This window comes from Antennarius striatus, chromosome 1 (assembly GCF_040054535.1).
Source record: "Antennarius striatus isolate MH-2024 chromosome 1, ASM4005453v1, whole genome shotgun sequence".
In the NCBI taxonomy this organism is placed as follows: Eukaryota; Metazoa; Chordata; class Actinopteri; order Lophiiformes; family Antennariidae; genus Antennarius; species Antennarius striatus.
Genome location: NC_090776.1, coordinates 11,756,697 through 11,774,683, shown reverse-complemented (window position 1 = coordinate 11,774,683; position 17,987 = coordinate 11,756,697). Strand labels below are relative to the sequence as shown.

General features: G+C 46.3%; 2 protein-coding genes across 13 annotated transcripts in view; both read right to left on the bottom strand.

The window, feature by feature from the left end:
* The window catches only part of fam189a1 (family with sequence similarity 189 member A1), a 57,541-nt gene extending 53,283 nt beyond the window's left edge, over positions 1–4,258 (bottom strand). For all 4 annotated transcript variants that reach the window (XM_068314568.1, XM_068314579.1, XM_068314590.1 and 1 more), the window contains exon 1: positions 3,418–4,258. In XM_068314568.1, the coding sequence (XP_068170669.1) occupies positions 3,418–3,675 (258 nt within the window). In that variant the 5' untranslated portion in view covers positions 3,676–4,258. The remainder of the gene's footprint in view (positions 1–3,417) is intronic.
* A 651-nt stretch (positions 4,259–4,909) lies between these two features.
* The window catches only part of tjp1a (tight junction protein 1a), a 67,439-nt gene continuing 54,361 nt past the window's right edge, over positions 4,910–17,987 (bottom strand). For 3 of the 9 annotated variants that reach the window (XM_068314482.1, XM_068314488.1, XM_068314535.1), the window contains 16 exons: positions 17,785–17,969; positions 17,483–17,578; positions 15,795–15,877; positions 15,380–15,590; positions 14,527–14,627; positions 14,092–14,442; positions 13,030–13,281; positions 11,152–11,973; positions 10,955–11,037; positions 10,691–10,873; positions 10,494–10,600; positions 10,148–10,407; positions 9,887–10,041; positions 9,589–9,809; positions 9,364–9,507; positions 4,910–6,540 (listed from right to left, as the gene is read on the bottom strand). In XM_068314482.1, the coding sequence (XP_068170583.1) occupies positions 6,446–6,540; positions 9,364–9,507; positions 9,589–9,809; positions 9,887–10,041; positions 10,148–10,407; positions 10,494–10,600; positions 10,691–10,873; positions 10,955–11,037; positions 11,152–11,973; positions 13,030–13,281; positions 14,092–14,442; positions 14,527–14,627; positions 15,380–15,590; positions 15,795–15,877; positions 17,483–17,578; positions 17,785–17,969 (3,349 nt within the window). In that variant the 3' untranslated portion in view covers positions 4,910–6,445. The other 6 variants (XM_068314505.1, XM_068314553.1, XM_068314497.1 and 3 more) reach the window with 4 other exon arrangements.

The window sequence follows — 17,987 nt, the reverse complement described above, 5'->3', positions numbered from 1 at the left end:
CACTGCAGTGTGTCAATCTTAAAAAAGTTTGATTTTGACATGTACTCATTGGCTGTAGTCATTTTCAGTGCAGTGTGTTCCTGTACTGCCAGCGCTTTGTAGCAATGTTGAGCTTTGGGAGAGGCACAATGAAGATCTGTTCTTCAGCAATAAATGACATAGTGGAAGTTATTCTTGTCTTATTTCATGTAGTGTCTAAGTAGGAGGCATAAGCCTTAACTACAGTGATACAACTTGCATAAAGCAGTGGTGTAGTGCTGTGGTAATGTTTACTGTAGGGTAGGGACATATCTGTAATTATAGTCTATAGTATATAAACTAACTGCTTTAGTTGCCAATTTAAAAGTCCTTAAGTTACCTTATTTTGCGAACCATTCGGCTCATTGTACAAAGAGACGCAGTCTAAATAAAGGAGTTTATTGGTGTACTTTAACCAGACACACAGCGCACATTATCTTCCAGTGCATGCTTGCTAACGGAAGCAAAAAGGTGACTGTGGTTGAACTGTGTTGTACTACGTATTTAAATTTAAATAAATACATCGACATTATTTTTTAAATATTTTTATTTTTTTATAAATCTGTGCTAAATCCTTTGAAGTCCTCATCTTCAGCTCGGCAATTTCACTACCGCTGACCATCACGTTTCCGGGTGGCTGTCTGGTAATGATGCCGGCTTTTGCTAAACATCGGACAAAAGTCGAAGCAAATACATTAGTCCAGACATGTGGGGGTGTAACTCGCTCGACACTGCCTCCAGTCCTGGTAAACGTGTGTTCACCGTCTCTAATCCGTCACTCCACGACGCACGCAGCTTAACTTTAAAGGCTCTGTTTACACCGATGTCCAGCGGTTGGAGTTCTTTCGTTAATCCTCCAGGATGAGGACAAGCTCCAAATTCAGCCGCTTGACGTGGTTTTTGACAGAAGCAGTGGTGTGGGCGTGCATGGAGTCACAGATCAAGAGAGATGGCGAAGTGTGAAAAAAGCCACCCGGTCTCTTTACGTGAACCGGAACAACCGGAACTGATAGCCTGGAGTTTACATGTTGTGTCATAAGCGTGTCTCTTTGCTGACGCCATTGTCAGGGGTCTTTAACCAAACAAATGTGGTTAACAGCATACCTGCGGTACAGTACCGCCATATACTGATACCGGTACCGGTGTGCCGGACGTAGCCTCACGTCATGGTCTCTAATTAGTCTATCGCTGCGTACGTAGTGATGTAATACGTCCTATGTCGGTGGAAAATGGCTGATGTGTCGGAGCGCTGACTAAAGTCACACAAAAACATTTTTACAGATTTTGGAACCCAGTGTACACATTAGACTCTTCATGTTAAAAGGTGCAGTGTTGATTTTTAAGATATTTTTTAAGCGCGTCTTATGGTGCGCAAAATACGGCACCTACATAATGTATTTATATTTACAAGGAACGTTATTAACCGGTTCAGGAACTTTATTTTTTTGTTCTAACCAGTTCAGGAACGTCAGTTTATGGGTGGAACGCAAAACCAGAAACGTTATGATTCCGTTTCTGTTCGGAATGAACCGAGTGGCAAAAAATTCTGGTTCAAACCATGGTTAGGACCCATCTGAGGTCGCTAGCGCATCAACAGCGGTTAAGCTCACTCCTGAACAGTTGAGTCAAAATCACTAATAGAGGTCTTTAACGCTGTTAAAGGTGCAGCTGGTTTGTTTGCTTAATGGGGCGCCGTGTATGTCATTAGCATGATGATAGATTTTTACCTCCCCGTCTCCATTGACAACTCTTTCCTAAATACACATTTAGCTTAGCATCCATCTGAAATTAATTTACCAATCTTAGCATGCTAAAATAAATATTATTTTATTTTAGACCAGTTTTACACATCAAGCAAAGGGTTGTGGGTAAAACCATTTCTCCAGTTGCTTCAGGCACTTAGAAGAGATGTCAATTTTTTATTCTAAACAATTGAAATAGCATTTCTATCAATAAAATCACTACTACTGGGTAATGATGCTCCATTCCAGACACTGGTATTGGCTCCAAAGTGAAGCTTACCCAACTGTAGCAAGGAGCACAAACTGCTTCCACACTACACATGCCGCAGTAAAAAATTTTTTTTGCAAAATTAGGAACAGATGGATCCTGCAGAATTATCAAAGCAAGGCCAGCCATCGGGTGCAAATTCATTTGTGTTATTAGATTGAATCACAGAGAAGAACTGCAAAAAGCATCACATCCCTCCTCACTGGAGGCTGCAGATTAACACCAACCCGCGCTCCATGCTGTAGAAACCTACAGCCTCAGACGCCGCATTTTCTGCCATTCAAAGTTGACATTTGAATACAAATGTAAAATCTGACCTGTGGTGTGAGAGTGCAGAAAAATGCCAGCCCACTCCTTCCATAAAAAGGGATTTTATAGTGTTTTTTTTCCAGCTCTAAACTTTACAGAGTGACTCCCTCTGTCTCCTGGTGGGAAAATTACTTCTATCACCAGAGTCTCCAGATGATGGCTTGTCTCGACCAGGTTTGGGCATCGCTTTGATTGTATGATATTAATGGACCAATCAAATTCTACAATAGTGTGTGCGACACAACAACTAAAAAATTCAAATCCAGAAGTGCAGAGCTGATGTTCCCTTGTGTGACGCTTCAGGTGGAGGAACGACCAAAACAGCTTGAGGCGCTGATCGAGACTGGGCCTCGACCTTTGATCTCTGACCCCTGTGTCGACACGTCATTCTTATGTACACCAGCACTCATTTCACAAAATATAAACCCCATCCCTAGAACGATCAATGACTGGACTTCTCTTTTGTCCCGATTAGGAACGGAAGCCCCGTAATGTGAGCATGCCAACAGATTCATGTCCCCAAAATGAGCCTCCTACGCGCACACACACACACACACTCACACGCACACACACGCACACACACTCACACACGCACGCACGCACACGCACGCACGCACACATACACGGACACACACGGTCCTGGTGCCACAGACCTCCTCTCACCCCTGGTCTCTGCCCCCACAGCCTCTATAATTAATGGACTCCGGGTCTCTGGCAGGAAATCAGGGAAGAGCGGATTCATAAATATTTACACAAACCACCATGAAAATTTCACAGGAAGAAAAAAAGAACATCTCCCGAACGATTCACCGAAACACGTCCCAGTGAACCGGAGTGTAATGGTGCTATAGTATTTAGAGGATCCTGTGCGCAGGAGTGTGTTAACACACCAGGCTCTGCATCCACACACTCACTTTTAGGGCTCCTCCATCCGTGGTGACAAGTGACAAATACCCCTGAGTTATAGATGCAAATACACGCAGACTAGTATTCTTCACATTATCACCAACAACATGAGTTTTCCTTTCCTTCAGTGGGTCAACCCTTGCGTGATTCCTGAGGCAGGCGCCTGATACTCACTGAGAAACCAGCCCAGAAGGGACAGGAGTGTCGGACTCGGGGTGATGTGGTGAGAGCCAGAGCGGCGAAGCTGACGGCCAGGATCAGACTCCCCAGGACCATCTGAGAGACCCCCAGAGCCAGCATGATCCTCGTCCGGGTCCGGTACTCCCTAAGCCGCGACAGGCTGCGGGACAGAGACGCTGGGCTCAGGGACCCGGGGCCGCCGATCCCGCTGCTGCCGCCGCCGCCGCCGCGGGGCAGCGCGTTCACGGGCATCTTCAACCGAAGGGCACGGACGGATCTGAAGCACCGTGGAGGGACAATGGCATCAACCACCAGCAGCGTCGCTGCGTCTCAGCCCACGGCTCGCTGGAGGAACGGAGCAGCTTGAGGTCGGTGTCCGACGCGGAGGATTTGCATCAATTAAGATGCTCGGAATGGCTCCGGGTGACGCGCCGCAGCGGACGCGATGAGGGAGGTGAGGAAGGATGACACCAGATCTTTAACATAACACACATAAAGTAGGATTTTTAAGTCCGGATGTACGACATAAACCGCAGCGGCTGACTGCACGGAGCCCATTCCTCAAAGGTCAGAACGCAAAAAGGCAGAACACACTTGGTCCCGCTGTCAGGCAGCTTTGCACCATTGTCGCACTATCATGCGCGCCGCTGCGGGCTCCCCCAGCAACTCTAAAGCGGTAGATGAAGCCCGGAGATCAAGCGTGGTCGGATTCAGAGGATGGAATCATCATATTTCGAGGAACGAGATATCAAAAATTATCCGCAGCGTTTCTCCTTCAGTGCGCGGAGAAAGCAGATCCAGGAGCCTGGAGAGGAGACGCACACCGCGCAGCCGATTGGAGATGAGCCACTGCGCGTCTACATGGCGGGGAGGGGTGGGGGGGCAGCACGGAGCTTTTTTTACTACGATAGTGGAGGAGGGGGGAGGTGGGCTCATTAGTCCACAAGCCTTCATCTAAAAAAAATAAAAACGCGCTGGTGATGCGGTGTGGGATGAGAGTGTGGTTTGGTTCCATCGTCAAACCATCGAAGGATCTTTTTTAGTCCTGGTGTCTTCATACTGGGCTGGTTTTTATGTGTGCGTGGGCTTTATTTTCCACGATTCAATCATGATTATAAAGTGATACAAAAATCTGGACTCATTCGCAAAGGCACGCTGTCTACCTGCGCTCAGGTGTTCTCCAGACTAACAGATAATGGGGCACATCTGTCCGGAAAGAAGTGGTTAAAAGATCCAATTCCTGTTCAGATGTTCTGAACAGACTCCCAGTGTCTTTTTTTTTTTTAAAAAGGTATTACAAAATAAAATTTACATTTAAAACTCAAGGCTGCTTCTAAATAAATTCGAAATGTTCATCTTTGCTTTCCTGATATTCTTTTGCTATTTTCCAGTCATGTTTAATCAACGATGAACTGCTGCATCAAAAGATGATGAAATAAGAGTTGATGAGTAGCAATCACTAGAAGGAACAAAAAGAACCCACGGCTTTACTTTCAAAATTATTTTATTTATCAATACAGTGGAATACTTGAAATTGTGTTGCAGAGGAGAAAAAAAAGTCAGCCACACGTGAAGAGCTAATATCCAATTAAAGCTGTGTTACATCTAAAAATAAAACAGTACTGTTGTGCCATAAGTAATATATTGTCTATTAGTACAAAAATACATTTAAGGGCACACGATACAGCATCCAGTATCACAAACAAGTGAGGGGACACTTTGAGAGCACGCCCTTCAAAAAAAAAAACATGTTTTAAATGTAATTCAGCCCAAAGCGAATTCCTGATGGTTTAAGAGGCGATAAAAAGTCCCGTGGTTTGTGACGGTGACACGGTGGAAATATATCCATAGAAAAAAGCTGCGATACATCACTGTTGGGTTCCAAGTTCCAAGGCTCGAAGGTATGTCCAGAATACAAAGATAACCACGTTCACTTTCAACATTTTTAAAACATGTTTTCTCTAGGTTTTATAGAAAAAAGAAAAGGACATTAAAAAAAAAAAGTTCATTTACAAACAAAAGAAACAAGGCAATGCTAGCTTTATTTACATCGTTCGTTTCTCTTCTGAAGGAATGCATATCAGATAAAGACCACATCTGTTATCCTTTATCAACTGTTACTGTGTGCGGAACCCAAGATTCTTTATACAGCGGGCTCTTCAAAAATGGCATACCATAATTTATAAGTTATTGGTTTGCTGAACGAAAAGTGAATAATCTGCAGGTAAGGCATCGCTGCTTATTTGTGTGTGTGAGTGCAGAGAAGAAGGGTGAAGAAAAGGAGTAGATAGGAGGGAGGAACCGAGGAGCTACTGGACCTGAGTCAAGAACATGCATAGATCTCCCTCAGGCCGGAGACGAGAGGTACTTGGTGAGGAGTCAAAGCTACGAGGAGGAGGAGGAAGAGGCGGCGGCTGTGGAAGAAGAACGTCTCTAAAGGTTTGCTGCTTGGGTTCAAGTCCAGCTTGCGTTCAGCCGACTCCTCCGACTGATGCAAGCAAACGTCGCCTTCGCCGGTTTAATTTCACGTCGGTCTCAGCCTTCATTCAAATCCCCTCGACGTGGAAAAACGGGATCCTTCTTTTTTTTTTATTGAGTTTGGTCACGGAAGTCGAGAGTTTTATCGATCTCTACAGCGCCACATATACTGTACGCATATACAGCATTTATATACCAACAGTCCTGAAGCACGTATGTCGCCTCACGATCCATCTATATCAATGTAAAAATTACATTAAACACTTCTTTATATATACTTATATAAAGGGTCAATCCTAGCATGGAGCATGCATTTCACATCAAACTTCAACTTGGGGGGGGGGGGGGGGCATTAAACTGATGCTCATCGCCATCAGGCCTTCATCCATCGGTGCGGTAAACAGCGCTGACTGGCTCTTCTTCATACTCCATTGAGTGTCGGTTATGTGTGTTTGGAGTGTGTGTGTGTATTGTGTGTCCGTCGTCTTCATTTATCACCCACGGCTTCACATTCAGTAACATCGCCTCCCCCGCCGCTCCGTCCTTAAAAGTGGTCGATGAGCACCGACACACAGTTGGCGCCCACCAGGTAGTTGGGGTCCCCAGGGAGGGACTTATTCTGCCAGTTCTTTGGATCACCTGTAGAGAAGCAGAAGGGATGATGAGTGATTTAAAAAATAAAAGATTTATTCAGACACAGAATTGAACAATTTTGTGGCCTTTGTTCAAGCAACGCAACAAGAGAACGTCGTAAAAGCAATTTCATGTTTTTATTGAATGTCTCGAGCCTCCCGTTGACCGTAAATTCAACCTCAGACGCTCTGAGGCCTGAGTGTAATTGCAATAATAAACATGGAGGTTTTTGCCAGCAGAACGTTCCAGTGATCAATAAGAGGAGGTAGAGTCAGCTCACGTGCCGCGAGCTGACTCAAGCCGGGACGGGACATCCGTCCACATCTGAGCGACGGGTAAATAAAACCCGATTCAGGTGGAAAAGTAAATCCACACGTTTAGTCTGGGGGTCAACAGGACGTAGGTGGACATTTTTCCTCCAATTGAGGATAAAGATGGAAAAAATTCTGTGTTTATTTCCCAGGATTCAATGGGTTGCATTGACATGTTTGACAGGGTAAGAAAAAGCAAATACATTTCAGTAAGATAATAGAAAACAGAGGAAAAAAGGCAGAACCTCAGGTCAGGAGCTAAAATAAGAGATTGTTTTCTGTGGGTTTTTGCACCACCTGCTGGTGAAGAGCGGAACTCATCGGCTAATGAAACGAACAAACTGGAATCTGAGAATTTGTCAAATGATTAAACCTTCAAACTCAATTTAAATAAAGATCTTTCAACAATAAAAAAAACAGTGACATTAAAACCTGCTTTGTTTATATCAGTTTACTCTAAACAAGGAGTTTAATGATAGCAGCTGAAATATTAGATGTCAAAGTGATTTAAATGTTAACAGTTATTAGATCAGAGAGCTGCTTGTGAACTGAGGAGAGGAAGGAGACGCAGAGGAGAGAGAAGCAGGAGGATACCGAGGAGGAAGGAGGCGGCTAGTGAGTGGCCTCGCTGAGCAGTAAGAGGATTACGCCGCCACCCCATAATCCTCCCACAATTCAGTGGGACAACGTCGCGAGCTCACATCTCATTCAGCGCCCACAGTCTCATCCTGAAAATGAGGTTAATTAGCAGCTAATCCTGACGGCGGCCAAAATGACCACCATCTTTGAAGACCTGGTGGGAGAAGGACGGCAATAAAAAACTATCTCAAAGTTTAAAGCAAGACTTCAACTTCTCTAACGCTCAATAACCCAAATGTTCAAACTCGTTAAATAATGATTCACTGTAAACTCGTCATTGTGTTGTTTTTGAGATCTAAACCAGTGGTCCCCAAGCCCTGGGCCGCGGACCGGTCTGTGGGTCATTAGGTACCAGGCTGCACAGAGGGAAAAAATAATTTACATTGCTTCCGTTTTATGTGTTTCGGAGTCTGAAAGATGTTTTATTTTGAAAAATTACCCAATTCTCTGTTACATCTGTCTACGTCAGTTGTCCCCAACCACCGGGTCGCGACGGTACCTGGTCATGGGACTTGCTTGACAGGTCTCTGTCACGTGACAGGTTTGAAGCCATTACCCCTGAATTATGCACCCACAACTGCGCCAGTGTTCTGGATTAAAGTCAAGGCAGATTATCCTGAGATCACCCGAAAAGTATCAAAAACCCTGTTTCCATTTCCAACCTCCTGTCTTTGTGAAGCGGGATTTTCTGCAGTGACTGTAAAAGAAAACCAAACTGTGGAGTAAACCGGAGGTCATGGACACACTTCAGGTGTCATTGTCTACCGTTACTCCAAGATCAGCGGTCCCCAACCACTAATTCTCATTATTGTAATGAATATTATTTGATTGACTTGTTCACCCTGTTGTTGATTATGTGATTGTAAGTCGCTATATTTCAAAATAAACCTCATCAGTGCAGTCACTTGATTTGAATTTTTAATATAATTATTTCTTACAATTATTTTGTTTAGAGATGTTGATTATCAATTTATGAAAAAACTTTGTTTATTGTCCGTTGATGTCTACATTTTACATAAAACCACTGCGGATGATTTATTATTAGACTACAGCTGTCCTGGCGTCATTAACAATTATCGAGCAAATGAGGACCGGTGCATGAAAATATTGTCTTAGATGAAACCGGTCTGTGGCGCAAGAAAGGTTGGAGACCGCTAATCTAAATGATCCGTGCTCTTTATGATTTCTCTGCTAAATACCGGTACACTGTCCATCATCTCCTTTGCTAAACGCAACAAATTACAAACTAAGCATCAGCTAGTAGGCGACTTTTAAGGACTCTACAATCTGGATCCAGAGATCCAAATCTTGAGTACTTGAAAACAAGACGTCTTTGTTTACCAGCCTTTCACAAACATTATCAGATGTCAGCGCCGAGATTCCAACGGATCAATAGAAGCTGTTGTCCAGGTCAATATTTGGGTGGCTATGTGAGAAGAACAATCACTCCGGGGCAATGAAGCATGCATGATCATGATTCCTGATCAAATCAAATGGGTGCAGATCCAGGTGTCTGGGGCGTGAATGGTTAATGGAAACAGAGGAAGGTGAAAGCAAAGAAAGAGAGGAGGAAAAAACAAAGATTAACGATCCGAACAGGAAATGAAGGAAAGCAGTGAGGCAGTGAATCACAGAATGAATGAGTGATTTAACCAGAATGAACATGAACATGAATCCAACCCCCCCTCCCCCCTAAAAAAGAAAGATTTTAACCCCCAGCTTGACTCTCAGGGTGAGATCGAATTCATCATCTTCATATTTCACTTGTTTTGTTTTTCAGAGCAGAGAACCGAAGCTGGGGGTCAAAAACGAACCAACAGTAAACGTTATGGTCACACAGCCAGCCCAAACGACCCCTGAAGAACAGAGCGCAGCGTACCCGACGAGGAGTCGGAGGATTTTAGAGCAAAAGACCAACCATCAGGGGTCATTGACGCACAGTGGGGTAGGCGCAGCTCCACCGGCTTCAAGAACTTGAGGCCGTGAGGTCCACACATCACCAGAGGACTGAGCAGCGTCTCTCCTGTCAACACAAACACAACGCGTTAGAGACACGCTCCAGCGCCGCCGCTTGCCGCCTCCCTCCGCCCGGCTTGCCCGTCACCTTTCTCCTTGTCCAAGGGGGGTAGGATGCTGTTGTCTCTGCAGACCTTGAAGTAGATCTCCTGCTCCACCCCCTCTGGGATGGCGCCCTGTGGGATGATTATGCTGACGCCCGTCTCAATGGAGCTCAGGACGCCGCCGTTGGCGTTGAAGATGCCTCGAGCCGTCGCCACCACCGTGTGGCCTTCCTCCTCATCCTCATCGTCATCCAGGGCAGAGGGGCTGTGGGTGGGGGTGGGGGGTTATCATCAAACTCTTGCACGCCATGACAGATCTTGACTCTGGACGCAGTTCCTTACCTGACTGGGATGGCCTTGGGCGTGGCGTTGATGTTGTTGTGCTGGTGTTTGGAGCGGTGGTCCATGGTGCGAGTGAAAGTGTCCAAACCGCTGTCGTGGTCCGTGTTCTGAGGTTGGGGGGGCACATGGGGCTTCACGGGACTGTCGCTACGGCTCTGCTCCAAACAAAAGAAAGTGACATTTATCAGACTTGATTATTTAAAAGCAACAAAGAAGAAGGAGGGCTGCGGTCCAATCACACGACAGTTCTCCGCCACTCACCTTGGGGGCCGCGTCAGGCTTGTCATTGGGCAGCAGGTTGTGATTGAACTTGGGGCTGTCGAACATGCGCGCGAACGGTTTGGCTGACGTGGTGAAAGGCTTGGGGGTGTAGCGGTTGTAGCTGGAGGGCGGAGCAGCCCCGGCGTTCGTCATCGGCTTCGGCGGGTGCTCGCCGGTGCCGTTAACCGGAGACTTCTCAGGGAAACTCTTGTGTGGCAGGAAGTTGGTCTGGACAGTTTCCTCGTGGGAAGGAGGCTTTGCTGTGGAAGAACCCCGAGGATCAGTAACAGAACGCAGACGCGGCATTTGTACGCAACCATTAACGCTCATTTTACAGAATTCTTACTCTCGACCGCCGGTTTGGGCGGCGTGGCTGGTGGCAGGGAAGGCGTCACCTGAGGAACAGGTTCGTACTTTTTCATCACGGGACTTGGTTTCTCCAGCGACTCCGTCCTGCATCACAAAAAACATTTGTGAAGCCTCAGAAGCAACATGCTCCCTCTTCTTAGAACGCCTGTGAACGAGGACGGGGGTGAACGTCACCTGGGGTAGTTGTGGGTCACTTGTGCTTGGGGTTTGTTGGGCCCGGCCTGGAGCTTGTCAAAGTAGGACAGCTGTTTCCTGTAGTAGTCCTCGTCCTCATCGGGGTCATAGTGGTTGGAGCGCACGATGTCGTCAGGGACGCTGGTCTGAGGCTTCTGGGGCCCCGGGACTCTGGGTTGGTGGCTAGAACAGACAGGCGGAGTTTACGATGCAAAGTGATGGATGTTAGAGACTAATAACATAACATCGTCAGTGTAGACTCACCTAAATGTCTTCTCTTGATCCAAGTTGCTCAAAGAATTGGCTTTAGGCATCACCCCCCCTGTTTTCAAGGGTATGTCAGCCGCCTGCAGCACAAAGGAGGATCAGTGCTTCTAATGTAGATGTTTTTAGAGCTTGTTTTCTAGTTCCTGATGTAAACGTCGAAGCTCACGTCCACCTGCAGCTTCCAGGTTTCTTACCTTGTTCCCGGATGAGTCTCCTGCATCTCTGGCTCTGTCCACGGACACAGAGCGTTTGTTCTCGAACATCTTGACCCGGGTCAGGACAGACTGGGGCCTCATGGCAGGGTCTTCCTGCTGCTCCTCTCTGGAGGGGGTCGGCTTTGGAGAGTCCACGGGGGAAGGTGAGATGGGCTCGGCTTTCGGAGGAGGTGTGAGGCCGGGTTCAGAGTTCACTGGGATAGGGTCATACTGCTGAGGTCTGTGGGTCTTTGGTTGTAGTGTTGGCCCCTGGTTGTAGGCGGGCCGGTGGGCCGGGGGTTCTGGGGACCGACCAGCTGATGGGTACGGGCTAAGGTGAGACTCTTGGTCATAGTTCAAGTCAGGCGCTGGAGCAGGAGGCAGAGGATCGTCGTAACGGACCGGCCCCGAACCGGTCGGTTTACCGTAGCGAGGCCGTCCATCGAATCCTTGCTGAGGCGGGGGCTCGTCATAGCGAAGGGGGGGAGTGTACTGGGAGTCGGGCCCGTCGCTGTAAGCCAAACGGGGATCGTAGCCGTGGGAGTTGGCAGTAGAGATGGGCTGGTTGTAAGGATTCCACGGCTCGTGGTCGTAGTGAGGCACGCTGTTCTCATAGGGTGGGTTGGAGTCATAGTTACGGTACTTTGGTTCTGGGTAACCACCTCCGCCGCCACCGCTGATGTCATACCGACTGGGAGGGTGGTCGTAATCTCTGCTTGGCTGGTCGGGGTGGTATCCCTGTGGCGGGTTGTAGGACACAGGCTTCATGCTGTGACCGATTCTCCCCGTGTTGTCCACGGCGTATGGATCCTTCGGAAACATCTACCGAACAAATACAAAACAAAGAAAACGTTCAGACGCCCACATCAGCATGAAAGAATACAGAAACAATACAAAAGAGAAGATGTGAGTAAAGCAAGAGCAAAGGAGGATATTAAAACGACTTCGTGAAAATGAATCGCAGCAGAGGAAAGGAGAAGGAGAAAGACCTGAAATAGAGAAAACTGAGAGGAAGGGGTTACTGGTCAGATAGTACATCAAACAGAAATCACTCTCACTGTAGATTAAACAACATTATAGTTTACCAAACCCAAAAAAAAAAAAAAAATTAAACAGACGCAATGAAAGAAATGCAGCAAAACAATGGGAACCATTTTTCTTGTCCGGTGGTGCAAAGACTGAACATTAGCTATTCGTAGAACAATGTCTCCAAGACAATTTGTCCCCACCGAGGTTTCCACAAGGGAAAATGTGTCCCACTGTCTTGATGGCATCATAAAGACAACTTAAATATCCACACTCATGTTTAGCATCACTACTACAGAGCAACCGTCTGGAAAACAATGACAAAATCCTGATGTTTGAGAAGTAACCATTAATCCTCCGTCGGAGTGTGAAAGACGCTTTTTTTAAGGTTTGATAGCGTGACCGGAGAAGTAATGGCTACTTTTACAACAAAACCATCCATTCAATCTGCACTGAAAAATACACACAAACAGATCTACAGCTAGTGATCGACAGAACGAGGCAAACGAGTTTCAGCCATGCAAAAAAGGGGCAAGCAACAGTGAGCGCTGCAGGGTCAGCTGATCCTCCAGGAGGAGCGTAGCTGCAGCGACGGCTCAGACTCACTGTTGTTTACCAGCATTTTATTGTACTTTGGCACATGCGCTCACACACACACACACACACACACGCACACACGCACACACACATACACACAAGTCTGTTCTGGGCAGCGTTGTGGTGTCAGCAGACATGCAGGGCGGTAGGAAAGAGAAGCATGGCGGCAGCAGGGAGGTAGGCAGACAGGCAGCAGCGGCACAGGAGCTCAGCCAGGTCGGCCCTAGCTGAGCGGGCCCCGGATCAGATGGATACCTTTGGTTCTGAACTGGCCCGGCCCGACTGTGGAGGTTCTGGTGGGAAGCTCTGAGGGGCTAGCTCAGGCGTGGGCCTCCTAACCAAGCCAGCCTCCAGGATGGGGCTCGGCTGGCTTTGGGGAGCAGCTGGAGCCTCATCGGGGCTCGGGCCCCCTACAGTTTTTACAGTAACGTCAACGGCAGAGGGCCCCGTCTCAGCCGGGGGCCCAGGCTGCGGGGGCACACTAGGGATGGCCGCTGCCTCTGCTTTCTGTGAAGTGGTTCAGAAATGTTTAATAATGCGCTGACACGCCATGACGCAGTCTTAACAAGTGCTACGACCTCAAGACCCCTCCGACAGCGACCTGCCCCTCATTTCCCAACAGCCAATCACATTTAATGAATAGCTGTAGATTAACCAATGGCACGTGAGGGTTAGGAATTAGCAGCAAGACAACTTTTCATTATTAGAGTATACTAATTTGATTTTAATACTGCGGTTACAACAAAGTTGCTGGGTTTTTTTCGCACATGTTGAGAAGACAAGACGTTTCGATTTGCCAATCAGACGTCGATCGATACATTTCACAGGTACAATGGATTAAACACTGGAGTTTCCAACATGCACATAATACTTTCTGAGGTTGTAGCGTCACAGTCTGAATCACAGATTTAAAAAATGAAAAGGTAGAGGTGTACACAGGCGAGGGCCAGAGTTTCTTTTCCCGTTGGCATCAACAGTCACACCAATGAGACAGCTTGAGTTCAAGAGTATCAATAAATGTCCTACATTAAAAAATATGCTCACAAAAATCATTCGACAATCACATGAAGGCAAATAGATTGAGTATATATAATAAATACGGATCTGTCTCTCGCTATATATATTTATATGATGTAATACTCATATATGGTCATGAATGCCTGGTTTCACTTTTCCACTGATATTATTGTCTAACAATACATATACAGAATAAAAATGAATTAAAAAAGAGCTTCAATAGCGCCTCCAAAAAACCCTCCTAACGCACACCACGTCCTCCAGACAACAGGGAAGACGTGCCGCCCTCAGAAACGCTACCTGCTGCGGGACGGGTGCCTTGAATCCAGCCGGGTCGATTCGGTTCAGGGGGTCCGGCTGCACCGTGTGCTGATAACCGGCGTATCCGGGAGGCTCCTGAATGACGGGCGGGTCCTCGCGAACGGGCTCTGAAGAGCGAGTGATGGCCAGCTCCGCAGGCGGACCCACGTCGTCATTCAGCGTTTCGTCCAGCTCCTGGTCGGTGTAAGCTCCGCCCTCCGTGTCGGTGTCCTCGTAGTCGGACGTGTGGCGGCTGTCGGTGCTGTACATGGAATACTCGCTGCCCGGCGCCGACAGGTAGGAGAGGCGGTCGTCGTGGATGTCTAGGTCATCCTCACCTGCGCCGTCAGCCTGGGGGAAGAAAGGCGGCGAGAGACGGCGTGAGGAAACGTCGATTCTCGTACGCGACTGGAGGGAAACGTTGGTTTTCTTTACCTTGCCCTCTGAAACCCAAACCAGTTGGTTCTGCTGCTGCTGGATCGTCTCCTTCAGCGCTCCGAACCAACCGTCGTTCATGCTGTTCAGGTTAATGGTCGCTGAATGCACAAAGAGCAGCAGACATAAAACGTCTCTCCCATCAAAGCAATTTAATCAAACATTTACAGCATCAGAAGTGAAGCGTCCACTTAGGCGCACACTTTAATCCACAGGTTCAAAATGATTTACAAAACTGACATCGTGTCTTTAAATGGCTCCATGTAAACTGCTCTGGGGAGTTTCTCTCTCGGCTCATATTTCTATGCTGCTCAACTGTGATTAAAAGGTGTTCTTGAATAACAGATGGAAGTCGATCACGAGGATGAAGACACGCAGCAGGAGGAAGACTCTCTCACACACAATCATAAGGAGAAAGAAAAATAATCTCCTGTCTTTGACAAGAACTGTGATAAAAATCCACATGTGTGAAGATTGTTTTGGTGAATCCTCATTAAAGTTAACTCAGAAACAACCTGCCTCCTTTTTAAGGTTTGTAAATGAAGATGAAACTACCATGACCTGGTGGAGCGATACCCGGTGGATGAAGGTGTATGGACACAACGTGTGTGATTACTGTTTGGACTCACTATGTGAAGAATTCACATACAGTACAGACTGTACACGAGTACATATTAATGATCTCTAGGGCATCAATATCTTTATCAGTAATGGATACTCTAGAACCTGGATACATCACATACCTTGACTAAAAAGAGTGCATGCTGGGAAAAGGGTGTGAGAGAGCTCTACAAGGGGCAGTCAGCACTGAAAAAGCTTCATCTGCAGACCTTTTGCTTCCCTCCATACTCACTGGTGAAAAGGTGGTGGTTATTCTTCCTCAGTTTCAGGGCTCGGTCATAGAGCTTTCTGGCGCTCTTCCTCGACTCGGGGCACAGGCGGGTCCTCATGTTCTTGACGCCCTGCTTGGTGTCGGGGTTGAGGAACACCACAATGGGATACCACTGGGCGTAGTTCAGACGGTCCACGGCGTTAGGGGTGATGTCCAGCACCGCGTGTTTGTCCTTTAAACACAGAAAGCCAAATGTAAAGAAAACAGGATCGTTTTTTGATCATGTGTTTACAACCACATGGACACCAGAGGGCAGCAGTGAGCTGCACATGTCATTGTGGAGTGCAGCCATCTTATCATTGCCCCAACATATCATGAAACACTGCAACGCTTTCCCTGAAGATTTAAATGTATGTGCAGATGAAGCAGCTCTCACCCGGTCAATGATCTGCTTGATGGTGTGCAGGCGAATTATGCCGGAGCTTTTCTGGTCAGTTCCTGCATCCCTGGGTTCACTTGCTGAGAGACAAATGAAAAGTGTGACTGCATCAGTAATGTGCTCCAATCAGACGTTGGTGATACATTCAGTTCCGTAAAGAGAGGCATTAAATACTGAATGATTTCTATACAGGAGGTGATGTGTGTCTGCATCGCTGCCGTAAAATTATACACGCACTGATGGTCATTATTTACTCTCCTATACTGAGCTTGCACTAAGAGCTAGTATGAATAAGCCACTGTGGCTCAGTGTAAAAGAATTGAGTAAGCCACAAAAAGCCAAATTCTCTGTCCAAGACAGCGGCTTGCTGTAATAGCAAGTAAAACTTACAAGTAAACATTGATTAATACCAAGAATCAAATTTATTAAAATAAAAGTGTCTAAGTCAAAGTTAAAATGTCTTGTAGTCCAAATAAAACTTACAAGTAAACATTAATTAATATTTTGTAAGACTGTATCTTCACATAGTGAATGCAGGCTTTCAATTGTTGGGGGTTGTAAAACCACACTTGCCATAGGGGTGTGTGGGGGGGACAGCCCCCCGCATGGGGGATCGGGGCCCCCGGGCAATTTTTTAGAAAATGTGGTTGTTTTCCTGCATTCTGAGGGCAAAATCTTCTGTTCAGTTTACCTACAAAAATACACTAAAGTCAACAGTTCAAGCTAAACTATCTTTATTTCTATCCTACTTTATGCAGGAATAAATGTGAGATTCAACAATTGAAAACTTGCATTTACTATGTGAAGATACAGTCATACAAAATATTACTCAATGTTTAAATGTAAGTTTTACTTGGACTAGAATACATTTTAACTTTGACTTAGACAACACCATTGGTATGCCATAGTTTAGTTTTTTTTAATTTCGATAATGATTTTTCATTTGAATTTAAAAAGGCATATAAAATATCAAGCGAGGTGAATACACATTTACATGCATCGCTGGTTATTCCTGCCGGTCAAAGAGATCAAAAGTATAAGACTACAAAAAAGTATTGATAATATCTGTCATTTACCTTCTGATTGGTCTCTCACCACTCCTACCCCCTCTCAGCATTCACCATTTGTTGTTCAATTAGAATTTTAACGCAAAATCTACTATAAAACACTCTATTCTCATTTTCTTTCAATCGATCGTCCTCACCTTGTCGTACACCAATTCGCGGGTTTAGCTTAGAAAAAAAGAATCTTTGTTTTTCATTGGACGGGAGGAGGTCATGACCCGAGTCCATATTTAATAATCACGTTCGGGTCACTTCGGCGATTTCCGTCCGCTATTTCCGTCGGCATGCTTCGGCTAAATTCCGTCGGCATGCGGAAACAGCGGCGCCGGCGGAAATAGCGGCACTAGAGGAAATAGCGGCGCTAGCGAGCGAAACAGTTTTAGCCTTTTTTCCGTAAAAATAAGAACACCACTGTGGCTACACAGTCTAAAAACCTTGTAGCCAATCTGGAATTTACTTCGCCTATGGCGAATTGGCGAATGGCTAGCGCAAGCCCAGTTATATATATATATTTGGTGATGTATGTCATATTTTTATGAGAATCAATTGTGAGGCACCTTCAAAAAAGACAAGACAGAATGAAACCATAAGAGGAAAAGGAATGGGTACTTTATGACTTACTTGCTAATTCAAAAATGTCCGGCTCTTCCCTTGCAAGTTTCTCTCTGCCTACGTCTGCAATGGGTCCAAAGATAACCACCGGCCTCAGGAAACCAGCTGCACAAGAACACCACCAAAGGATAGCATTACGCAACTTAAAAACACAGTTCTAAATCAAAACCATACTTTTTTTAATATCAATAATTTATTGCTGAATCGTTCATAACGACATGTGTTTATCTTATCTCCAAGGTGAAAATCTGTGATGAAGCCTGAAGGTATGTAGGAGTTTCCAGTTGCTGCTCAGGACAGATGAGCCTCACCTTCCCTCAGCACCACCCTCTCATAGGCTGGGAATTTAGTCTGGACCGGCTGGGCTGACAGGTCCTCCCTGCTCTTCCGCAAATTCCTCTTGGAGCTCCGCAATCCTCGGAATCTCCAGAAATCTGCTCTGTCACCCCCTGGTGTCTTGGGGAGGGTGTACTGTACGCTGGATAGCTGCTCAGCTCTGGACAGAAGGACGAGA